This window comes from Mesocricetus auratus, unplaced genomic scaffold (genome assembly GCF_017639785.1).
Source record: "Mesocricetus auratus isolate SY011 unplaced genomic scaffold, BCM_Maur_2.0 Super-Scaffold_100010, whole genome shotgun sequence".
NCBI classification, from domain to species: Eukaryota; Metazoa; Chordata; class Mammalia; order Rodentia; family Cricetidae; genus Mesocricetus; species Mesocricetus auratus.
The window spans coordinates 63,654,685-63,680,941 of NW_024429194.1; the positions used below are offsets into that span (position 1 = coordinate 63,654,685).

General features: G+C 43.2%; 1 protein-coding gene across 2 annotated transcripts; it reads right to left on the reverse strand.

Annotated features, from left to right (window-relative positions):
* Window positions 1-1,639: 1,639 nt before the first annotated feature.
* Eif4b (eukaryotic translation initiation factor 4B) lies at window positions 1,640-26,257 on the reverse strand. Of its 2 annotated transcripts, none has more exons than XM_040753754.1 (15): window positions 26,117-26,257; window positions 17,874-18,011; window positions 15,662-15,870; window positions 15,339-15,455; window positions 14,109-14,163; window positions 13,038-13,172; window positions 11,238-11,375; window positions 10,964-11,137; window positions 8,260-8,488; window positions 7,606-7,703; window positions 6,308-6,521; window positions 5,701-5,756; window positions 4,244-4,349; window positions 3,986-4,058; window positions 1,640-3,593 (listed from the first exon to the last, which is right to left on the reverse strand). In XM_040753754.1, exons 1-15 carry the CDS (start codon window positions 26,127-26,129, stop codon window positions 3,513-3,515), a joined length of 1,836 nt encoding a protein of 611 aa, XP_040609688.1. In that variant the 5' UTR covers window positions 26,130-26,257; the 3' UTR covers window positions 1,640-3,512. The 2 variants fall into 2 exon arrangements, with proteins under 2 accessions (XP_040609688.1, XP_040609687.1); XM_040753753.1 differs by having other exon boundaries at window positions 7,591-7,703.

Here is a 26,257-nt window from a genome sequence, read left to right on the forward strand (position 1 = left end):
CCCTGCCCAAAGGGTCACTACGAGGAACTTGGAAGAGAGGAGTCACAAGATGGATAGCTGGATCCTCTCAGCTCAAGCTCACTCTTCTCCAGGCACCAACTGAGGGAAGGAAATCTAAAGCAGGATGCTTGGTGGGGATAGGATCAAAGTGAGTGGCTTGGGGAGCCAGCCAGGCATTGTGATTGACACCACAGAGCAGCCGGAAGGAGAGGGAGCGAGCCAGGGCATTATGAATAAAGGTGTTCACCCACCTTTATTCTTACCTTGGCTATACAGAGATTCATCTTGGCACTGAAGGAAGAACCCCCTCTTCCACAGCCTGAGACGTCATGCCCATTTAATTTCTTGGGGTGGGTCTTGAGAGTATGGGGTTCTGCCAGAAGAGCACTGGGTCAAGAGAACTTTGGTGGCTGGTCAGGGCTCTAGGAACCAGGAATGGTATGGGGTAAGGGGCAGAGCCAGCTCCAGAGGCAGATCTCCCCGGAGGACCGAGCAAGCATTGTCCAAACAGGAGGTGGCTGCAGCTGGGTGGGGATAGCATTCTCTTTCAAACTTTTTTTGTGGGGGCAGGAAAACAAGTCCTCCTTCACTTGTAGCCCTGGGGGCTATAATGATTGCTGAGAAATGAAGCTTATTTGTCAAATGTTGCTATAGGGAAGCAGAAGTAGAGCTCAATCAGTTCCTGAGACTTAACTGAGAAGCATTTGAGATGACACTCTTACCATGAACTCAGGCCTTCATATACTTGGATTCCAGAGCACAGTGCCTGGTTCTGATAGGAGAAAGCAAGTCTATGTGGCTTGGACTGCCCCAGCCTAGACTCCAGTCTGTCAAGTGAATATCCTGTTTGCATTCCACTGGCTGAGATGGGCAGACAGGCAGCTAGGCTCCCAGTTGGTTGGCTATTAGGCCTACTGAGACTAGCTTCTGGGATGAAGCCTGGGAAACCTCTATTTAGCCGCACTGACAAGCTCTCAGCACAGCCGCTCACGGATTACTTCCTGTCAGTTCTGGACCTATTGGAAAATAGGAATACAAAGTGGCAGCTTCAAACCGTCTCAGAGTTCCATGACTGCCAAGGCTACACAGAGAAACCCTGTCTCACAAAACCCACCAAACCAAACAACAAAACGGAGAAGCAGCTGCCTCTAATGGCACACAGCCAGTGCTGCATCATTCTTGGATAGAGTACCTCAAATGTGTTCCAATTCCTTGTGACTCTGTAAAGTCTGTCTCTTCCCTAACCCCTTTTCCTGCTTTTCAGTAATGACCACTTTTGTTTGGAAAGCTTAAATGTGAGGTATCTCATGAAGAACAGTGGTTTCTGTATTGGCGCTACACGGCAGCTGTGCACAACTCTAGTTGGTGTGGATGGCACCACTTGGCCTCATGGACAGCTTGGGGTGAAACTAAGGAGGCATAGATGGCACATGTCACATCCACATTCGAGTGTAACACTGGTCAAAAATGCTGGAGGTTGAACTTGAGTAACTAAGGTACCCAATCTTGGCTTTGTGCACTGAGTTTACCTCCACCACTATGCAATAACTAATCCAAGGCTATGCAAACTGAAGGACTGGATATTAAAGAGACGGGTACAACAAAAACACAGGGAGTATCCAAAAACTGCAGCATTAACTTCAACTTTAAAGACTGGGTTTATTTGGAGAAAAACAAAAAAACCCTCAACCCAAAGGATGGGATTTTACATCTCAAGACATCTCCCAAGTAATGTCTACAGATTACAAATCATTTTCATAGAAGATATTTTTGTACAAATTTTACACGTATTCAGGAGCGGGACATAAGTCAACCCCTGTTTTTATTTTAACAGAGGAGCAAAGTAGGAGAGTATGGGACAGAACAGCTTTCTTCTGGATGCAACTATCTGGAAGGGAAATAGACATGAAGAGGGAAACTACCTTTTCATTGTCTACAACCAAAGGTTTAAAAAAAAACCCATTCAATGGCGGGTCTCTCTAAAAGCCCACTTCCTAGCTACTAGCCAATCAAGTCCACTGGATGAGTGACTTGCTATGCCCACTGCTGCAGCCCACGAAACCAACGCTCCTGCAGAGCAGGTCCAGGGTTTGCACATTAAGACTAGGTCTCATTTGCCTGCAAGTACCTGATGTCCCACAAAAGGGAAGCTATTTGTCAAGGAGCAGATCAAAGCAGACAGGCCAAGCTACTGTGCTCAAGAGAAGCCAGACCTTACTCAATAGTTCTCTACATCATCCTTTATTCTTGAAGGAAGTCAAGAAACCAACCCCCCCCAAAGCAGAAAAGCACAGTCTAGGTCACATTATAAACCCAAGCACCAGCATAGAGTTCCAGTGAAGGAAACATAGAAATCTTTAACACCCAATCAAGGCTGAAGACCTTTAACTCAACTTTTCCATTTACGTGCCCCCATTCACCACCCAAGTCCATCAAAGGAAATACTCTGACCTCCAAGGGGGTGAAAGCAGCAGGAGCAGCAATTAAAGACACCATAGAGCTGGTCTGTTTGACAAAAGCAGTGATTCCCCAGGCCACAGCTTCTGGTGGCCAAGATTTAAAAAAAAAAAAAAAAAAAAAGCTGTGAGAGCAGGTGTGTGACTTACAGAGACTGCTTTTGGAAGGCTGACTGTGTCATCAAGAACTTGAGATGACCAGAGTGACAAAGTTTGGAAAGAATGTGGATATATTCAAATGTTTAGAAAGGACAGATTTTAGAAGACTGGAATTTCCCATGACCACTAAGTGCTTCCTCATCCAGGAAATGATTGTTCTATTCACATGTCTATTGGAGGTCACACCATTTTCCCTTACTACCTGGCATGAAATAACCAATCACTCCCCCAAAGCTTTTCAAACCACGATTGAGTTTCCCATTCATTTTGGTCCCCAGAGGTACTACTTGTTAGTGGCCTGTAGACTCACTCCCAACTACCCCCTTGGGGGGTAAAAAGACAAACAAAACACAGCCCCTCCTAGGCTGGCCCCAGTTAAGTCTGAATTGAAGTAGAATGGCTGGCAGCCTCCTGGAGACTAAAATAACTTGAGAGACTAAATCTACCTTTCCAAGGATGGGAAATTTGTTCAGATGATGTTTGGGAATTCATAGGTGCCACCACAGGATAAGAATTACAAGGTAGAACTCTCACTCTTCCCTGTACCTTTCTCTACTGCCTAACTGATGCAACCGAGTCTCACTGTCACTACATTTCTGCTGAATGGAGCCCCAGGCACTAGTCACAAAGGTAGCCACTTGGTATCATCAGAACACATCACAACTTCCCCATTCAAAAGCGGTAGCCACATCTCTCTGGCTACAGTGGTGATTTTCCAATTACTTCAGTACTTTAAAAGGCTGCAGCAGCATGCAAAACATTTTCATTTCATTAAAAAAAAGTTAAGAAAGGTCTTCAGGAGATGGTGAGTTTTATTTTTTCTTGTCTGGATAGAGGTTTGATTTGCTCTCGAATCTTCCGGGGTGGAGACTAGAAGAAAGCACAGCACGAGGAGGTCTACTCAGCCTGGTCATCTCCCTCATCCTCATCTTCACCATCCACAGAGAGAGCAGCATACTTGCTCGCAGAACTAAACTTCTGTAACAGATGAGAGGGACAACGTAATAAAGCCTGAGATCTTTCTACCAAATACCTAGAAGCAGAAGTTAATGCTTTGGCATAGCTGAGTCCAGACCACATGAATTCATCTAGGGGCAGCATGTTCCACTACAGCAGTCAGGGAAGGCCAGGGTCACAAGTGAGCTCACCAGAGATACACATCCTTTCCACTTTGCAAGAGGGTAACAGCTCAGAAGGATAGGCCATCAACAGAAAGCCCATCTTAGCTTTTCTCAATAATTTGTGAAAACAAAACAAACAAAAACCCCCAAAACACCACTGCCTTATTACCAACCTCCCTAGTCTCAAGAAAAAAGGAGCCTGGTGCAAAATTCAGCTACGAGGAGTGGATGCAAGCACATGGCACTTACAGAGGCTGGGTTCTCCTCAGATTTCTTTGGCTCAGGTGCAGATCTGGAGTCTTGATCTTTTCTGCCATCTTTCCTGAAAAGACACAAGCACAGACCACCTATTCAACAGCATAACTGGGACAGTGCAGAAATTTCAGATACTCCAAATATAACCGTGACTCTAGTTTGTTCAGTGGTAGACCTGATAACACTTGGGAAAGACCCCTTCACCTAATATCAACAATCTATAAACAGGGAGGGAAGAGAAAACATACTTACCTATCCAACTCCTTCCAGTGGTCTTTGTTCCCCCCATCTCCAGGACCACGACTTGAGATCCCAGTTTGGCCTTTTGGGACACTTAACCCATCTATTTTATTTTCATCTGTTTATGCAGAAACACAAAAACCAAATTCAAGTCATATAAAGTAACCCATTTCCCTGTACTAGCTTTCCTTTAAGATGAAGAAAACATGTACTAAGGGAAATAAATCCACTCCAAATCATCCCCCCAATCAACATCTTTCTTCCCAAATTCCAATACCACACCCAGGCATACCAAACAAGACCTATTAAAAAGTCCCACTATAGTAAATGCCACCTGGGAAAGCAATATAGAAATAAAAACTAGAAGTCAGGTGGTGGTAGTGGTGCAGGCCTTTAATCCCAGAACTGGTGAGACAGAGACAGGCAGATCTGAGTTAGAGGCCAGCCTGGTCTATGGAATAAGTTTCAGGACAACCAGCACTACCTAGAGAAATCATGTCTCAAAAAAAAAAAAAAAAAAAAAAAAAAAGCCAACTAGCCAAATAACCACCCCCTACCCCCTTCCAGGAAAGAAAGAAAAAGAGAAAAAGGACTAGATTGTCCTGTAGTGACCTTGATTGGTTAATGGTGATATTTCTAGCCTGGACATATTTATTCCTGTCCAATTTACACCAAGGCAGGGTTTAACAGGAAAGCCAGCTTTGAACATTCCTTGAAGAGTTCATTCCTGCCCTCTACTGGCAAGAAAAGGTAGCTCATCAAAATAACATTACAAAACTGGCATAAGAGTCAAAATTTCTTGACTGAAGGTTGACAGGCGTAGGGAAGACATTTTCAATAGGGTGGCCACTGGGGTAAGGTGCCAGAACTTTTGTAATCCTCAATAAAGCCCACAAGGCCACTACCCTACAAAAGCCATAAAAGCAGAATAGACGCTAGCTGGGAAGAGGGATTGACAGGAAGGAGACAAGAGAGGCTAACAGGGCAGCAGTGAGGATATGATTGAAATACATCATGTACACATATGAACTTGTCATCATGAGACCCAAAGACCTGAAGAAAAAACAAACGAAAACAACAACAACAACAAAAAACCCCTACAGCCTTCATTAAAAAAAAAAAAAACAGTAAATTTTTTTCTTTTCTTCTTGTTCATGCCTTTAATCCCAGCACTCGAGGAAGCAGGCAGATCTTTGAGTTTGAGATCAGCTTGGAATACAGAGTTACAGGACAATAAAGGTTACAAAGACACCTTGTCTTGAAAATCAAAAAACATTTATTTGGTCAAGGTGCTTAATTCTGGAATTTTTTTTTTGTTTTTATGAGACAGGGTTTCTCTGTATTGTTTTGGGGGCTGTCGGCTGCCATTTATATATATAAATGGGTGCTGGGAACTGAATCTCTAACTCATGGATGTGTTTGTATTCAAGGCTTTAAACAGATCAAAACCTACTTTTCTCTTGGCTCACCTTTTCTTGACGGTCCATCCTCAGAAGGCTGAGCTGGAGCTACTTTCCCTCCACCACTAGAATGGAGCAAGCAATCAACCATCAGTTTTAAAGGAAAGACAACACAAGCTCATACTATTTCCTGAATGCAGTGCGTTGCCTTTACAGAAACACACAAGAGTACACGTTGAACACTGCAATATTTAAGTATGGGAAAAGACAACGAAAGAAGTCACTTCCACACTCAACTGCCATATGCGCTGGAATGTATAACCCAGCAAGATTAGCAGTAGTTTTTTGCAAAAATTGAGAAAAGTTAAGAGAATCTTAAGTCCCTTGAGTGACATGACCTTCCAAGGTTACACTAACAGTATGTCCCAGGACAAAACCCAGACATATCCCACAGATTTCTGTGGTAAAAATGCAGCCATCATAGCTGATTTCAACCCATCAAAACACCAACTGGCTAACAAAAAAAAAAAAAAAAAAAAAAAAAAATCAAGAAAACAGACATTGTGGAGACCTTAGTATGAATTATACATGAGGCAACCTCATCTGTAACACTACAAAGGCCAGTCCCCCTCAGGGCACCTTCCAGCTAAGCAGCTGCTGTTGCAGACCTACTCACCTTGTAGGGGACTGCTGCTCTGTGTCTGAGCTCTGAGATCGAGCAGGAGGGTTAGAGCTTCGCTTCACCCACGCATTCTCCTTTGGTGGAGGGGCTGGCATTACCTTTAGAGGCTGATCAGGTTTAGAAGGTTTGGAGGTTGGAGAGTGACAGTCTTCTTCTTTATTGAGGGTTTCATTTTCTAGAGACTTCTCACTCTCTCTCCTTCGTGTATCTGGGGGGTGGGAGAGGAGGGAAGAGTCACTGTATAGTATTCACCTGGACTGCAACAGTATGGAAAATGATGTACCACCACATCAATTCCTTTCCACCAGTACAGACTGATTTGACTAATAGTTGTAATTATACATGTCCTCTGGAGAGAAATACTTTATGAACACAGATAAGGGAAAATCCACCTGTGTAAGGAGACAACTGCCTTCACACAGGAACAAAGACCAGAAACACTGCACCAGGTACCTCCTACATTTGGAGTACAAGCACTACCCAAGTGGCTACACAGGGATCACTATGTTATGTTACTAAGCCACTCCAAATGTGAAACACACCCAGAAAACTCTTAATACTTGGCTTAATCTACAAACCACCTTGGCCTTGAACTCCCTTAAATCACTCAGGTACAAGCAAACCTGCAAGTAGGAGACCTTAGGCAACAGTAGGTCACAGTATGATGAAACACAGCAATGCCTGTGAGTGAACAATCTCAGGAAGAATGATGTTCCATCCCTCATGGACACTGCTTTGAGGTTGCCTAAACAATGTCACTCTGAACAAGAGCCCGTGAATGCCAGTGCTATGGTGGCTCTAAAAACAAAACACCCAACATACACTGGCGAGACAGAAAATAGGGGCTGGCAAGATGGCTCAGCAGGTATGGCCACTTCTCACCAAGACCTGCTAATAACTGAATTCAGCCAACACCAGGACCACGCACGGTGGAGTTTCAGACTTCTGCAGGTTTTCTTCTGGTTTCAAGGCATGGCATGAATATCCATCTCTCCACAAAATACATGTTAAAAAATAATATATCTAACAGTCAAGTATTCTCTTTAGTGACAGATAATAAACACATCATTTGTCTGTTTTGATACCTGTTCCTCAGGCTTTTGGAGGAGAGACGTGAAAACCCATCAACCATTGCTGATGGGTTCAAGGCCAGTCTGGTCTGCACAAGAAGTTTCAGGATACCCATGGAGACGTAGAGACTGTTTGAAGACTAAATCTACAAACACTGCAAAGTACCTGCATACTCTGGATATGGAAACAGCAATACTGATACCCACCCTGGTCTGACTTACTTCTGCCAGATGTGGCTGAGGTCCCAGTCTGAGATGACTCACTTCCTGTCCTCGACCTTTCTCTTTCCTGAGTTTCTTCACTTCGCCAACTTGGGTGTCTATATATACAGGAGATTAAAAGACAGAAAAGTGGTGTTCAGTTCACTAAAGGCCATCATGATCCCGACACAAACTTTATTACAAAAATTAACAGCTACAAGATGGACACTATTGGTGCACCCCTTCAATCCCAGCACTCGAGGCAGAGGGCAAGCAAATCTCTGTGAGCTCGAGGTTAGCCTGGTCTACAGAGTGAGTTCCAGGACAGGTTACAAAGCTACATAGAAACCCAGTCTTGAGAAACCAACCAAACAAACAAATAAAATAATAATAAAAACAAAGAAAATAAGAAACTGGACAAATCCATTTTATAAAAAACAGGCACAATTTATTTACTTCTGTATCAAAGTGCCACCAATTTCTATTTACAGCAAGTGTAGCAAAATTTGAAGTTTTGAAAACTCCAAGGAATGAAGTCTTTTGTGTGTGATACTATCTCACTCTGCAGACTGCTTCACCCTGCCTAAAACACTGCTCAGTGATACCAGCCATCTCTCCCATCCCCAAAATGCCCCCACTCAGCAGCAGGGATGAAGCCCCTATCAAATACCTTACCTCTCCCGTGGCCGGCGGTCTAGCTTTGGCTCATCCAGCTGCCGCTGCAACTTCTCTTGCTCCTTCTGTAGCCGCTCTTCTACCTCTCTTTCTCTAGCAGCTGTGTCGACAGGCTTTGCCCCTCCAAAGATAGAAGCTGCTCGGCTGGACTGGGAGGTGCTAGCAGAGGAATCATCTTCCTTAGGAGTACTCCGAGGTTTTAGATTCAGTTTGGGTCTTTGGGGGGGACCTAAGTTAAATGAAATTCTAAGTAATAGTTTCCAAAGCCAGACACAGCTCTCATGATCCTGTTCAAGGATATGGTCTGGAAGATGAACATCTTCAACAGGTTAAAAAAGACCTTGTAGCAAGCAATTAAGAAGTGAGGTAGAGGCCAGGCGGTGGTGGCGCGCGCCTTTAATTCCCAGCACTCGGGAGGCAGAGGCAGGCGGATCTCTGTGAGTTCGAGGCCGGGCTGGACCGACAGCCTCCAAAACAATACAGAGAAACCCTGTCTCGTAAAAACCGGAAAAAAAGTGAGGTAGAGGCAGGTGTGTGTGTGTGTGTGTGTGTGTGTGTGTGTGAGAGAGAGAGAGAGAGAGAGAGAGAGAGAGAGAGAGAGAGATATGAACTTAGACTCATTACCTGCAGAGCAGGCATCTAGTTCTTAACATTTTTTATGAAATTCTGAGTAACTCGATTTCTTATTAATTTTTCCACATTATCAGAGTACTTTCAGAATAAACCAAAAATTGGCTACATCCTTAGCCCAGAAAACAATGAATACGAAAGGTACAGTGACTAGAGAGGAAGCCTGTGTGTGCCACCATGTGCACTACCTTCTCACAATAAAAACGCTATATTACATGGGTGCGTGCATTGGAATAGTATACTATTTAGCCTTTGTGTGTACACCATGCGTGAGCACAGAGGTCAACCAAAGGACACCTTTCCTGGATCTGACTGACCCAGAGCTTGTTAAGGTAGGATGGCCACCCAGTGGGTTCTAGGAATTAGCCTGTCTCTTTTTTTCAAGTTATTTATTTTACATGTAGTGTTTTGCCTGTATGCATGTGAAGCACGTGTGTCTCGTGCCTTTTGAGGTCATAAGAGAACAATAGGTCCCCTAGAACTGGAGTTTTGGTGGTTGTGAGCCATCATGGGAGGCTGAGAACTGAACCTTGCTCCTCTGCAAGAGCACCAAGTGCTCTTAACTGCTCAGCCAGCCTTTCTAGCCCCTTGACAAGTTTCTTATGTGGTGTTGGCACAGAACTAGTTCCTACTGCTTGTATAGCAACACCGTCTCATGAACCATCTCCAGACCTTCTATGAGAGATGTAAGGCAGCAGTTACTACAACTGCCCAGTCCTGCCAAGGAGCAATTATCTTTATATTCAAGATAAAAGCGGCTGAGAAAATATATAGCCAGTATTTGGCGGACTAGACAATGGAATGAATATGGTTTACCACCTCCACCTCTCCTCCCCACTAAAAGTACCCCTTTTCATTTAAAATTTCCCTGTATCGACAAACTCCAACAGCTCAGTGATAACCTGTTTAGATACTATGTAAAAAGCTACAAGGATAGGTGACAGTCTCTGTGTACAAGAAGCCACATTTGATAGGACCATCAGATTTAAAAAAGAATACTGCACGTTAAGTTTAACAAAATTAAGTTCAGGTGCAGAGGAAGCTCAGCAGTTAAAGATGCTTATTCCTATCTGGGCGCTGGTGACACACACCTTTAATCCCAGTACTTAGGAGGCAGATTTCTGTGAGTTTGAGACCAGCCTGGTCTACAAGAGCTAGTTCCAGGACAGCCTCCAAAGCCACAGAGAAATTCTGTCTCAAAAAACCAACAAATAAACAAATAAAAAAAATATGCTTACTTCCTAAGCTTGACAACCCAAGTTTGATTTTCTGAACACTCATGGTAGAGACTGGATTCTTACAAATGTCTTCAACTTCCATGCATGCAAGTACACACAAAAGAGTGACTAAGAGAGTAGAGTAAGATCTAGAAAGATAAGGACCAGCCATGGCTGGCTTTGAACACATACAGATCTACTGCCTGCCTCTGGCTCCCAAGTCCTGGGATTAAATGTATACACTATCATTAGTATCAATATTTTAGGCCAGACAACCTTGCCTTCAGATGCCATCATAACATTTAAGAACATAAGAAGTTATTTTTAGTAACATTTGTCAGAGCCAAGTGCTTTGTTTCAGCAATTAGGTTCATAATTTTTAGAATAACCACTCAAAATCAGCAACATTTGTTTCCAACATGATCACACTAAACTACTGGCTTGGACTTTCGTTTTCTTCACTTGAAAGAACATTTCCTTTTCTACTATTTATAATTTATTTATTTATTTTTTGAGACAGGGTTTCTCTGTGTAGCCCTGGCTGTCCCAGAACTTGCTCTGTAGACCAGACTGGCCTTGAACTCAGAGATCCGCCTGTCTTTGCATTCCCAGTGCTGGGATTAAGGGTGTGCATAAACTACCACCTGGCTTTTTTTTTTTTTAATTTTAACTGAAGAAAAGACTGTCTTATTTTCATTATGCCACCCATATCCAATTGTCTACTGTGCTACTGTGCTCTGCTACTTTCTTTACAATATTATAAACGGTGTTTTCAAAGCTCAGAGGTAGGCAAATACATTTTAAGACTGCAACTTTCCAGCATTGTGCTCCACTATAACAAATAAGAAAATGAGTACCTCTGTCATCACGTCTATAATCATCCCGAGAGTAATCGTCCCTGGAGCTCCAGGACCGATCGTCCCTTCTGTCATACCGGTCTTCATAGCGGTCCCCACCTCCTCTGTAGTCATCATCTCTGCGGTACCCACTACCAAACGCTCTTCTGCCACTGCCTATCCTGGAGTCATAGCCTGTAAACATACCTCAAATTGTGGTCACACAGAAAGGAAAAGAAGCCAAAAAGAAATTCTTGAAAAGAAGCACTTTTACAGTGTATGTTACTGTGACTACCTCGGTCATAGTCTCTGCTGCCTCGGTCATCATAGCGATCCCGGCCCCCATAACGATCCATATCTCTGCGTGGGCCATCCCGATACCCGTCCCGATATCCATCCCGATACCGGTCTGAATCATAACGATCTCGATACTCTAGAAAGAAAAGAGTATAGGTAACACCACTCTTCCAGCACAGTTGATCACCTTCTAGTTACTGATTCAGTTTTTATAGAGTTTAAGCACATCAGAACATTTGTACTGAATTAAAAATTTCTCAGTAGCTAACCATTTCTTAAACACAAAAACCAAAAACGCCAATGGGTACTATGAATGGAGTTCACAGCAGAACGCTTCCCCTAGAAACACCACTTGAGAAGTATATGCAGCAGGGCCAAGTTCAAGGTTATCTTCCTGTCCAAAACAAAAAACAAACAAACAAAAAAAAACCCACATGCGCAAAATGACAGCTCCAGGCCGTTCCCCTAATGAAATTTTGCTGGGTTAAAGTGGTTTTTTCCCCCCTTGGGTGGGGAGATGATAAAAATATATATTCCACAACAAATTCTAGAATATGACATTTAAAAATGTAAGCACAAAACAGAATACAGCTGGAATTTTCTATGCTTGAGATAAAACAACCAAAGATTGCTTCAAAAAGCTTAGTGTGAGGATCAGCCAGATAGCTCAATAAATCAGGGCTCATGACTCTCAAAAATTGACCTCTGACCTCCCCCAACTTATGCTAAGGCATACATGTGCTTGGCTACCCTTAAAAATGTTAAAAAAAAAAAGGGGGGGTGGTGGTGGTGGTGAAGCCTGGAGAGATGGCTCAGCGTTAAGAGCACTGGCTGCTCTTCCAGGGGACCAGAGTTCAATTCCCACTGGGCATATAGCAGCTCATGTCAATCTGTGTCTCTAGTTCCAGGGGATCTGAAAGCTTTAGATAAGACATAAATGCAAACAAACAAAATGCCCATAAAATAAATCATAAAAAAGCTGTGGTGGCTAGAGAGATGACTCTGCTATAGGAGTTCTCACTGCTCTTCCACAGGACCCGAGTTGGTTTCTACAACCCACACCAGGAGGGCAACAACTGGTTTTTAACTCCAGCTAGTGTCCAATGCTTCACCGTCTCTGCAGACACTATACTTGTGTGCAAATCCCCCCCATTAAAAACTATATATATAAAATTAAGACAGGGTTTTTCTATGTAGACCAGGCTATCCTCAAATCCAAGAGATCTGCCAGCCCCTGCCTCCCAATTGCTGGCATTAAAGGTGTATGTCATCACACCTGATAAAAAATAAAATCTTAAGCTGTCAGTCTTAGCAAACAGGAGGGCCATGTAGGTATAGCATAGAGTGCCAGGCCAGCCAGGACTACATCATGGAAACACCTCAAAAACAAACAAAACTTTTACAACACAGGACTGCTCTCAAATAGCCTTTTTCTGAGCTTTAAGTTTTATTCTTAATATTACATATACATTGTGATATAATATGAAGAATTTCCATTATTTGCCATGTTTCATCTGCCCTCTCACACCACACTCACTATGCTTCTTTACAAATAATCATGTCCAAAGAGAAATGCCTATACTTTCTGTTAGGATTTTCTTTAATAGGAGCTTAAAATTCCTTTTCTGCATTTGTCTATGCTCTGTATTATCAAACCCCAAATAAACACCCCCCAAACAAGTAGAAACAATAGAAACTTTATCTCTGAAGTCATACCCCAACCTCTAATTACTAATGTTCTATACTATCAAATAGACCTAAGAACACCAAAGGAATGAATTTGAAAAATTGAACTTACTGTCTCCAAAGCTATCATCCCCTCTTCTAGGTGGGTAGTCATCAAAGCTGTCTGTGGCAGGACGGGCCCTCCAGTCTGTGTCTGTTTTGTCAGAGTCCCGATTTCTATCTCGACCAAAAGAACGATCATCCCGGTCTGCAGAGAAAAACAAATGAGTTAAGACACTACTCACTTTTCTCCTAACACCTTTCACATTACACCCCATTGGCTTCTGTTTTCTACTGCACTAGCATTAGGCTGCACTCTCTAAGGAACTTATCTATTTTCTTCAAATGTGTCTTTATCTGTTTCAGAGTATAGCTTAAACTGCTACACAGCAAGTCTAATTATAGATCTAAGGTCCAATTAGGCTACTCAGTGCTAATTTTTATTCAATGTTCATTGATGTTCTGCCTGAATGCACCTCTGTGAGTGCCAGAAGCCCTGGAAAAGGTGTTACAGACAGGTGTGAGCTGTCATTTAGGTGCTGGGAATCAAACCTAGGCCCTCTGAAGAGTAGCCAGAGCTCTTAACCAATGAGGTGTCTATCGCTCCAGCCCCTTCTTTGAAATCTCAACCTACTAGCTGATGTAGGATGTCCTTCTGTATATGCTGCAAATGTGTTGCTTTTATTGTTTGATGAATAAAGCTGTTTGGCTAATGGTCAGGCACAATATAGCTAGTTATAGAGAAAAAGAAGGTGGAGTCAGGATAACACCATGTAGCTGCTCAGGAAGCAAGATGTGAAGTAACAAGCTATGAGCTCCATGGTAAAATACAGAATAACAGAAATTGTTCAGGCAATTATATTTAATATTAGCCGCTGACTGATTATTTAATAAGCTGCTGTGGGGACTGACGGGTGGGAGAGAAACCAGTCAGTGAGATCAGGTGAGACAGAAAAACTCCCAGCTCTAACTAATATCTTGAGTTGGGAATCCTTTGAGGAGACAGGATGAATCTCTGGATTCTATCTACTAGGTGTCAGTACAATCCCTTCATCTATGGTCTAAAGTTGCACAGAGCAACCTGGTTTGAGAACTGCTACTACAGGACCCACCGCCAACCTGGAAACTCTGCCAGCTTCCTCACCTTTATCCTGTGCTTGGTCAGCAACGTCCACTCGAATTCGCCTGTTACCTAGAGACTGAGAGCACAGGACCCTATTAACTGCCCCTTGTTGATCTTCATATAATGAAATTAACTCTAGCAGTTTGTTAAGCATACGGAAAACAATTTTCAGCAAGTTAACACACTTGTAATTACAGCCCCTAGGAAACTCTTGCAAGAGTCACTCCAGGTTCCAGCCTAGTGGTGACATTCTCTTTTTTGGTTTTTTGAGACAGGGTTTCTCTGTATTGCTTTGGAGCCTGTCTGGAACTCGCTCTGTAGACCAGGCTGGCCTCGAGTGCTGGGATTAAAGGTGTGCACCAACACCCAGCAACACACTCTTTTAATCCCAGTCCTTGGGAGGCAGAGGCAGGCAGATCTCTGAGGCCAGCCTGGTTTACAAAAGCAAGTTCCAGGACAGCCAAAGCAGTCACTTACAGGGAAACCCTGTCTTGGAAAACAAACAAACAAAAACCCAAAACCAAACAATCCTCCAACCTCCCTCACCAAAACAAAAACCGTAACTAATCTAGCATGATCAGTACCAAAGCAATTTTATTCAAACAGGACAACGACAAGCAGCAAAACAGCTAAGAACATTGTTGTATACTCTGACTTGCCCTTTTTTTTATTATTAAGTATACAGTGTTCTGCCTGCACGCCAGAAGAGGGCACCAGATCTCATTACAGATGGTGGTGAGACACCATATGGTTGCTGGGAATTGAACTCAGGACCTCTAGAAGAGCAGCCAGTGCTATTAACCTCTGAGCCAACTCTCCAGCCCCTGACTTGCCCTTTCTAAATTACCTTTTAAATACTGACCAAAAGCTGAGATTACAGGTGTGAAACGAACCAGTGTCTGTCTGTACCTATGAATTTTTACCACTATCTGATACAGATCATGACATTCAATTACCATTCAGTAAAAACATTTCTAAGAGCTGTTTATTTACAATTATACCAATTAGACTATGGAATGTGGTTTAGGACACGGGTTTCTCAGAAGTGATCACGGGTTTCTAGGGTTAAATACCCCAGCCCTGAAAAAAATAAAACCCTAGAGTTGAGACAAAGTAACAAGTAGATTTACTAGAAACCTAGTACCCAACAGGATTCTTTCCTAAAATTTCATCAAAGCACTTCCCCAAATTTAACAGAAATCACTGTAGCTCAAAGGACATGGAGTGTGACTTGGTTTGCTATTTCTTTACCTCTTCATTGAGACTCAGAGCACTGAGCAGAGAATCCAGGTCTTCAAATTCTGCATAGCCAAAACCTTTCAACCTGTCGGGATTGCTGGGTTCACGTGGTAAGCGTACAGCGCTGATCTGAGAATAAAGGAACAAGTAGAAGGGGAAACAACAAGCCATCGTGATCAGTACATATGTAAGAATTTAGCTCTAAAAAAATAAATAAAAATAAATAATAAATCAATGTATTCTTTCCTTCTTGGGACTCTGCTGCCTTCCACTATCAATTTACTTTAGCTACTATCCTCAACATTCCACAAGCAGTTTAATGTTAACACACTCACATTTAATCCTCTAAAGAATTCCTTAATGGAGTCTTCTGTCACATCATAGGGCAGGTTCCCCAGGAAAGCAGTGTAGGGTGGTGATTTGGGAAGACGGCTCCGGTCAATATTGGGTTCCCGAGCAGCCCGTGGAGCAGTGGGAAGGATGGAACGGTCAATTGGAGGTGCCCTATACACATCATCGTCATTACTATGCCAAGTTGTTGACACTAGGATAAAAGAGCAGGAAAGGAATTAAGAAGCCGGGCATGGCAGAGTACCCAGGTGGCTGGACAGGACTGATGTGAACTCAAGGCCACCCTAGGCTACAGAATGAGACTGTCTCAAACAACCCAAACCCCAGCAGGCATTGAGGGAGAGGCTGAGTCAAAGTTAGAGACCAGCCTGGTATTCAGTGAATTCCAGGCCAGTCAGGACTATATAAAGAGATCTTGTCTGAAAAAACAACACACATACAGGATTAAAACAAACAAAAAGAGAATTGAGAGGAACACTCCCTTACAACCAGAGAGATTCATGCCAACACCAGCCCAGTCACAACAAGGCTGTAGCATTGAAGCAAAAGACAAAGAAAATGCTTCTAAGGTGTTATACTTAAGAGTGAACAGACTGGGGCTGGAAAGGTGGCTAAGCAGTTAAGAGTGCTTGCTGCTCTTGCAGGACTCAGGTTTAATTCCCAGCATCCATATGGTGGTTTATAACCATCTGTAAACCCAGTTCCGGGGAATCCAACAGGTAACACAGGCAAAATATTCATAGTTAGAGAAAAACAGAAAGTAAGGAGCATTCATGTCTGTTTTTATCTTCTGTCCCCCACCCCAAAGTGTTGTGTAGTCTAGGCTTCTCTTGCCTCCTCCTCCCATTACAGGGATTACAGGTCTGTGACACCTCACCAGGCTTTCTTCAAGGTTTACCTTCCCCTAATCCAAACAAACAAAACCAAACCAACTATTCTAATCCTGACCCTTGAATTTGTATTTAGTTTCAACATTTGGAGAAGGCATAAGCTATATGAAATTTACTTATTTTTATTATAAAAATGGGTCACACACAAAGAAATCAGTTTGTAGTAAGTTTTAAGGGAAAAAGATAGGTGGTCAGAAGTCGGGCATTGGTGGCACATGCCTTTAATCCCAGTACTAGGCAGGCAGAGGCAGATGATCTCTGAGTTTGAGGCAAGCCTGGTCTACCAAGATAGTTCCAGGACAGGTTCCAAAACAACAGAGAAATCCTGTCTTGATAAACCAAAAAAAGGTGGTTAGACTAATGATTATGCTCTAATAATTATTAAAAAGTTCTGAGGTGGTAGCACATCCTGTAATACCAGTACTGGAGAGGTAGATGTGAGCAGACCTCAGAAAGCTTGAAGTCAGTCTTGTCTACATAGCAAGTTCTAGGTCAGATAGTGCTACCCAGAGACCTTGCCTGAAACACATACAACAACAGAAATACATATACCCCAACCAAAAACAAAGCCAGGCATAGTGGTGCAAACCTTTAATCCCAGGAGTCCAGAGGTAGAGGCAGATGGACCTCTATGGATTACAGGTCAGTAAAGACTGCACAGTGAAATCACACAAACTCCCCCCACCAATCAATCAACTAACACACACACACACACACACACACACAAAACCAGTTATAGGTTTCTTTTAGATGTAAGATCTTTTGATCCTCATAAGTGATGTTGATACAATCTGTTAAATTATGTATGCTCAGGAGCTATTTGGCATGAAGTTGAGGTGAAAACAAAGTGAGAGAAAGAAATAACTAACTATGGGCAAAAATACAGAATAGCCTTGCACAGTCAAAGAGCAGCTAGTAACAGACAGGCCCTGGGACTAAAGGCATGTATCACCACACCTAGCTATCAGAGTTTTTTAAGACTGGGCTTTTCAGTATAGCTCTGGCTGTCCTGAAACTTGCTCTGTAGACCAGGAACAAACTCACATAGATGAACCTGCCTCTGCCTCCCAAATGCTGGGATTAAAGGTGTGCACCACTACCACTAGCTAACTACTCAATTTTAACACAGCAGCCAGTAGCTATTCTGAAAGTTCACTTCAGTCTTCCAGAAAATAAACCCAACACCCCAAGACACAAAAAATTTCAGGACCCTTTCCAATCACAAATGAGGCAAATTATGGAATATGATTGTGAAACTGAAAATTTAGGCATGATAGTTCTAAGGACAGTGACAAAGGGACATTACCATCTCCTTCCAGATCATCTGTTTCATCAGCCCAGCTGACTGGCTTGGGGACATAGGTACTTCCTCCACCAGTACCCCCGTCCTCAGCCAGAAAGTCTGTTAGGGAGATGGTCTTCCCCTTCTTATTCTTCTTTTTTGCTGAAAAGAGAGAAAGATTATTATCCAAGGACACTCAAATACTTAAGACCTTTTTTTGGCTTTCAAGATAATATTTTATAGACTTTTTTGAGACAAGGTTTCTCTGTGTAGCTTTGTAGACCAGGCTGGCCTCAAACTCAGAGATCCATGCCTGCCTCTGCCTCCCAAGTGCGTCGCCACTGCCATCACCAGGCTGAATTTATAGACTTTTATCCTGTACCATTAAAGGCATTCTAAAGAAATCAACAAAGACTGGTCAGATGATTGAGACTATGAAGTTCACATGAAAGAATGTTATGTAGATATAAATGCAGACAAAGTACAACACAATTGTAATGGTTTGAAAGAAAATGGCCCCAAAAGTGAAGAGTGGTTAAGAGCACTGGCTGATCTTCTGAGGTCCTGAGTTCAATTCCCAGCAATCATACGGTAGCTCACAACTATCTATGAGATCTTGTGTCCTCTTCTGTCATGAAGGCATGAGGACAGAACACTGTATACATAATAAAGAATATCTTTGAAATTGTAAGCAAGCTACCCTCAAGTAAATGTTTTCTAAGAGTTGCCATGGTCATGATGTCTCTTTACAGTAATAGTAAACCTAACTAAGACAATAATAGTCAAGGAAGTCAAGGCTGAGGCAGGAGGACGCGTGTGTGAGACTATCTTTAAAAAGGTGAAGGCAAATACAGCTCATTTGCTAACATAACTAGCATGAAGTCCTGGCTTCAATACTTAACACTATGGAAACTGGGTATGGCAAGTAGGTAGAGTAAGATTAGAAGTTAAAGGCTATCTCAGCTATATGACGAGCTTGAATCTAGCCTGGAATACACAGACCATGCCCTACAAAACGAATACAACAAAGATAGATAAATGCTTATGTATATATACATATTTAGGTACAGAAAGGGAGATATAGAAAGTAATACCCTCCAGGAAGTATGGCTATGAGGAGATATTTTCTACTACATTATTTACTCACACAGGGCCTAATATACAAGTAAGGCAAAGGCTTGCTTACTGATGAGTCATATGTCTCAGCCCCATTTGAAGTTTTTAGCTGGTAGTGGCTGTGCACCTGGGAAGAAGCTGAAGGATCTGAGTTGGAGGCTAGCCTGGCTGACAACAGAAAAACTCTAAAACCAAAATTAAAACCACCTCCCCAAAGGAGAAAATTTTAATAATTTTAAATTAGAAACTGCTTTAAAAAAAAAAACTTGCTATGTAATCCAAGGTAATCCTGAGTTCAGAGATCCACACCTGTTCCTGTCTCACTATGCCCTTGCAATAAAGGACTTCTAAAAAATAAAATACATAGACTGCAAAGATAGTTCAATAATTAAGAGCACTTGTTGCCCTTCCAGAAGACCTGATTTTAGTTCCTTGCATCCACAGGGTACCATGACCACCAGTAACTCCAGTGACATGGCACTTTCTGCATTCCTCAGGCTACAAACAGCATTATGGACATACTTAACAACCTCAAGTATTAAGGGTTGAATGCTCAAATGAAGTGGACATGCTGGAAAAAAAAAAGATGGCTATAAATCAGTAGTCTCTCTCTGTCTGGGTCTCTTTTCAGACAAGGTTTTTCTGTAGCTTTGAAGGCTGTCCTGGGTCTTGCTCTGTAGACCAGGCTGGCCTGGATCGCCACCACCGCCAGGTTCCACTAAAGTGGCTCTAAAATGGACAATTTACCAGCTAGACCACACAATCCTCTCAGTCCCTTCTGTTCCTCTGAATTAGCTGTTGACTGTACCACATCTCAAATTCTCAGGCTAGATAGAGTGCCAAGGTCTGGCCACTGAATTGGGCTACAGTCGGGAACTACTGTTTGAAAATAGTAAAACAGAAGGTTCTAAAGCACTCACATTGCGTCAATTCACACGTAGACACCTTTAAGTTCGCCACCCATCCCTCACTGAGACAAGTAGGTTTATGCAGTCCAGTTTGGTCACTAACTGGCCTGGCCCATGCAGCCAAGGATGACCTTGGTGGTTGATTCTCTTGCCCCCACCTCCTCCCTCAGTGCTGTGATCACAGGCATGTACCATCACACCAGGTTGATATGGTGCTGGGGTACATGCTAGGCCAGAGCTAACAATAAGATCACCTGAATGTGACACAAGGCAGAACATTATTTAGATTTATTTAATTTGCTTTATGTACTCAGAATCTTTTGTCTGAGTGTACGTGCTCCAAATGCATACCTGGACCGGGAGTCACAGATCATAGCGAACCACTATGTAGGAGCTGGGAATTGAACCTGTCATCGGCAAGAGTAGCTAACCACTCTTCATCTTTCTAGCCACATTATTTTAGTCTTGATCTTATGCTTTTTTAATTAAAATAAACAAACAAAAACAACACCTGGAGTTAGAATGATGCTTGTTAGAGATTCTGATCCTCATTTAGCTACTAATATCATTAGCTAACATCTATTTATTAGCCTCTTTTGACCACTTGAAGAAAACACTGGTGGTGGTCAAGCTAAGGGATTGAGCTCAACAGAACAGTAAGAATTTAAGGTATCCCCTCTTTACCCATTGTTCTGTATGTATTATCTTATACACCAAAACATAATTTGGAAGTAACCTACCCTCTGAAATGATCTGGCTTAAATCAACTCAGTACATGAGGGCTTTAACTCTTAACCTCTTGATTCAAGTTCAGACAAACAGAAGTCTCATTCTTCATTAATGTTACTTGATATTTCAAAATAACTGGGATAGCAATGTTTGTTGCACTTCATTTTACCCCACTGACCAGCTATCAAAATCCTCCTGTGCCGTTGGTGCCTCCAAAAATCTAGGGTCCTGCATGTTTAAAAGATTTCAACTGCGGGGGCTGGAAAGAAGGGTAAGTGGACTGCTCTTGCAGGGGACTCAATAGCATGCAACTCCAGTTATAGGGGGAGTCTGATGCCTGGCTACCTGTACTCATGTGCATATACCCACATTTAGAAATAGTTACACAATTAAAAATAACAAGATTTTAAAGCTGGGTGTGGTTGCAAATAACTATCTCCAGCACTCAGGAGGTAGAGGAAGGAAAATCTGAGTTGGAGGAGGCCTGATCTACGAAGCTCCAGGATAGAACTACATAGATAGACTCTGTCTCAAAAAAGCAAAGACAGGTGGATCTCTGTGTTTGATGCCAGCCTGCTCTACAGAGTGAGCTCCAGATCAGCTGTTACAGAGAAAGCCTGTCTTGAAAAACCAAAAAGAATACAAAGCCTTTGTCCAATTATTTCACCTCTCCTCTATTTCTTCTTTCCCGATCCCAAATCTTGCATTAATTAGCTAACAAATCAACCAACTCAAAGCAAACTTGTTCCAATTACTAAAGCCTTTTTCCTGCCTGGTAAAGTTAAATCTAAGAATTTAAAATCATCTCCCAAATTAGAGACAATATACTGGGGGAAGAGACTAGTGGTTCAGGCTGACCTGAAATTCAAAATTCTCCTGGTTCAACTTTCCAGGCACAAAACACTACACTATGATCCATCTGGCTTTATTGTGCAGTGCTGTGAACTTGCACATGGCAAGGAAAACACTCTTAATACCAAGCTATGTGCGGCACCAGCACCTGTGGTTGGATGGGTTGTTACAAAAAGATACAACATAAGAATCAATTTAAGGAGCTAAAGGAATAGCTCAGAGAGTAAGAGTACTGGCTGCCCTCCAATAGAACCCTGGTTTCACTCCCAGTACCCAGATAGAAGCTAACAGCAGTCTGTAACTAGGTTCAAAGGCATCTGATGCCTCCTTCTGGCCTGCCCAGGAACTGCAGGCACATGGTAGATAAACCGGAAAAACAAAAAGCAAAACACCCGCACATAAAATACATGATTTAATCCCAGCACTGGGGAGGCAGAGGCAGTTGGAATTCATGTTCTAGGCCAGCCTGATCTATAAAGCAAATTCCAGGACAGCCAGAGCTGTTTCAAAAACCAAACCATCACCACCAATAACAAAAACCCAAACCAACCAAAAAACCCAAATAAATGGTGAAAACAAAACCAAACAAAACCCACCCAAAAAACCAAACAAAAAAATTCAACCCCATCAATCCTGAAATGGGGAAAAAAACCCAGTTCATTTCTTAACTCATAATCTTAGCTTTCTTTTTCTCTCCCCTCACTTGACACCCCTTTGAAGCAGGATCTCACTGTGTAGTTCTGGCTGTCCTGGATTCACAGGAATCCTGTCCCTGCCTCCCAAGCACTGAAATTACAGGCATTTGCTACTTGTGCAATTCAAACTTTCTGTTGTTTTCTGGATGGTGCTAACACATGGTTTCACACATGATAGAGATAGGTAGGTAAGCACTCACCACTGAGCTCTATCTCTAGCCTGAGAAACATTACCCTAGTGACATTTTCACTTCAATAAAAGGCTCAGGAGACAGGCAGGAAGGCTGCTGAAGGCCAGCCCCTGTCACACACACACACAAAAAAAAATCCACGTGCATGTGCATAACAAGTAAATCCTAAAACTTGGGAGGCTCTGGCAACATAATTCGCCACTCCCAAGTATAAGCAACTAAGCTTACCTGTATATGGCAAACTTACTTCTGTACCTTTTGTGGGGTGGGAGAGAGAGGCTTGGCTGGCCCTAAGCACAGGAAAATTTGTCTGCCTATGCCTTCCCAAGTGCTAGATTTAAAGGCAAGCCTTAAAACACACCAACAATTCCCTTGTGAATTACATTTCAAAGTTATTACCAAAGTAGATACACATACTTCCTCAATCTGAAACTGTTTTCCTTCAATTGAGGATACTCAGAATTTGTCTTCATAGTTTTTAGCCTTGGTCATCCTTGTAAAGCAACCAATACTCTATACAGGATGGGATTTGCAAAAAGGTAATTTGTATTGTGTACATGCAACTACAGCCTTTATAATGCTCAACTATAAAGATCAGCACTTTGTAAAGGCAGTCATTTAATACCATCTTCTCACTATAAATCCAAATACCTCAGCACAATGAGTGTTGATACAGTGCTAAGCACACCTTACATACACTAGGTACAATTTTAATCGTAATGTCAAAATATTATGATTCCTATTGCTAAGAGATCTACCGATACACTATATCCACTTATACATGAAGAAATTCAGACTAAGTAAAGAGGCAGTCCACTTTAACAATTCAGATAGTCACAATAAAAACTTTTAAAAAAAAGCCCTTTTATCTGATGCAAGATCTCACTGTTTTCAGGCTAGCCTGGAACTCATGGCAATCCTCCAGTCTCAACCTCCTGAGTGCTGGGATGACAGAAGCCTTCAGCTAAGACCTCACAGATTTAAGTATTGTTTTAAAGGCATACATACCTACCTTGGCTCAAGTTTCCTAGAAACTTAAATAATCCTCATTTGTCAATCAGCTCCAAAACACTGACACTGAAAGTCAGCAGAGAGTCACATTACCAATTACTGATTAAGTTGTTATTTAGTATTTTCACAGAGAACCCAAAGCTCATTTCCAACTCTGGGTTTACTGGCCACTCAAAAGTCGGTGTAATTGAAGAAATGTGGTCAATTCCATACTCTTCAAAAGCCAAGTAAGAGGTAAACGTGTGCTGAGGTAACAAATCAAGCCACATTCCCTGAGATAAGTTTAAAGAGGGGGTCTTCCTGGGAGGGTAACATAGATAGGGGAGAAAAAGGGGAGGAGACATTACTAGGCAAACCTTAAATTGTGAATTCCACACCAGAGTAAAACCAAAGACACAGCTTACTTTTTTTGTTTTGTTTTTTTTTGAAACAGGGTTTCTCTGTGGCTCTGGAGGCTGTCCTGGAACTAGCTCTTGTAGTCCAGGCTAGCCTCGAACTCAGAGATCCGACTGCCACTGCCTCTGCCTCCAAGTGCTGGGATTAAAGGTGTGCACCACCGCCTGGCCCACAATTTATTTTGACTATTGTTTGATAGCACACAGGTCAGAGGATAACTTGGAGGAGTCTGCTCTGGCCTCCACCATGTGGATTCTGGGAATTAAACTCAACTTGACAGCCTTGGCCTATGTGAGCCATATCCTCAGTTCAGCTATGATGTCCACCACTAAGAATTTCAAAGGGGAAACACATCTAGACTTCACTTAGTTAAGACACTCAACTGACAAGGTAGTAAATCTAGGCCATTGAGTATTTTCCACCATTTAAGAGTTTCTTGGGGGGGGAGGAATGGGGGGCTGGGGGAGGGAGATGAGAGTAATACGTGTAAAAAGTTAAATAAAAAATACATAAAATAGTTTTATTTAGATGATGTTTTTCGACAGCAACTCCAACTTAGTGTGCACTTTAGTACTTCCCATCTTAATGGGACCAAGAGCCTGGAGTCCCCAGATTTTGACCCTGCTCTGCTACATGCAAGTAATTTTTCTTCAGCTGTGAGAAACCACCATTTCACAGGTTCCTTCAATTAAGTGCTACAGTAACAAAAGCTGTTATATTCAAAGTTCCAGGGTTGGGAATATATAGCTTACTGACTGCTTGTCTAAACAGGTTCTGGGGCACGCCTTTAATCCCAGCACTCGAGGATCTGAGTTCAAGGCCAGCCTGATCTACTGAGTTTCCAATCTCCAAAAAACAAAATCTTAAAAAAAAAGGGGGGGCTATGTGTGTGATGCTTGCCTACTGCATCCAAAAGTTCTGGGTTTAAGGTTCAACAATGGGGGGGGGGAGATAAAGTTCTTAAACACTAGTACTTGAGAGGCAGGCAGATCTATGAAGTTTCCACGACAGCCAAGGCTACAAAGAGAAACCTCAGTCCTGAAAAGAAGGGGACACTGAATGTCACCTTTAATCTTATAACTTGGGAGGCAGTGGATCTCTGTGAGATCTAGGTCACCCTGGTCTACAAGGTTCCAGGGTAGTCAAAGCTAAATAATAGAGACCCTATCTCAAAACAGTTTAGAGGCAGCAATCCAAAAAGTATTTTTTACAAACTAAAAGGTCACGTTAGATAAAATAAACTGTATTTCCTAAACTAAAAAGCTAGGTGTGGAAAAGCCAAACTGGCATTCTTACAGGTCCATTTAAAATGTAAAACAAAAACCAACCTCACCCACAAACCCACTTGCAATGCAGTGACATACACACCCCACTTTTTTTAAAAAAGGAAAACCACAGAACCTCTAGCTATTATTTTAATAGCACCTTCTGGGGAAGTTTCCCAATTATCCAGGGAAACGACCAAAGCAAGCTGAATCCTGACAACTGAAACTACCAAAAAGTTAATCAAAATGGAAGCTGTGTAAGGCAACGACTTGATCTCGTTTCCTACCCCTGCCTGACATATAGTACAAACTGTTGAATTAAGAGTTGGAAAGAAAACCCGCGTAGAAGATAGGTGTCCATCCCTACAGCTCCGCCCTAACACGTGGGCGCACACTAGGTTCCCTACCCCCAACTATAGCAGCACCAACCTCCAAACCCAATGTGCGGAACCCTTGGAGTGCAGAGGCCAGGTCACACTCCACAACCGACTGAAGCATAAAGTACAAGGTCATCAAGGAGCCAAACCAGGGCCCATCGGAGATTCCCATCTGGACTCCCGCGCACGCTTCCGAGGCGAGCCTGCTTCATCTCGCCTCTAGTCGCGCACGCGCACCGCCGCTTCCCCCCGCCCCTCCACGGCCTCGCGCTCGCATTCTAACTGCCCCCCGCTGCCCCCACTAGGGTCCGCAACGGCCTCGCGCCTTGGAGACCGGGTCTCATGCGCTCCGGTCCGCGCGGCAACCGCCTCCGTCCTTCCTCCGCGCCTTGGCGCGGGCGCAGTGCTTCACGCCTAGGAGAAGGGCCTCGCACCTCCCGCACGCCTTTCTGCGCTACCTCCTCCGACTGGAGCCGAAGCCCACCATTACTGCCTCCTCCAACCGCGAGCAACGGGGTGAAAAGAGTGTGAGGGGGAGGGGAAGGCCTCTCCCCTCCCCCTAAACATTCCGAGGCAGCAGCCCAACGCGGCTATGCCGCCAGCCTGCCGCAGCTCCCAGGTCCGAAGGGGGCCGGTGCCACCTGCCCCCCAACTCCAGCAAGGAGCGGATCAAGCCCGGGGGCTATTTCGGAGCCTGGTCCTTGGCCACGCTCGGCCGCTCACTCACCTGAGGCCGCCATGTTGGGAGAGGGAGAGAGAACGCAAAGGACCCGGATGAGGCAATCACGTGATTATAGCGGGCGCGACGGGCTTGGAGACGCGAAACCAGGAGGGGGCGGGGAGCGGAGGACGGAGGCAGGATGAGGCG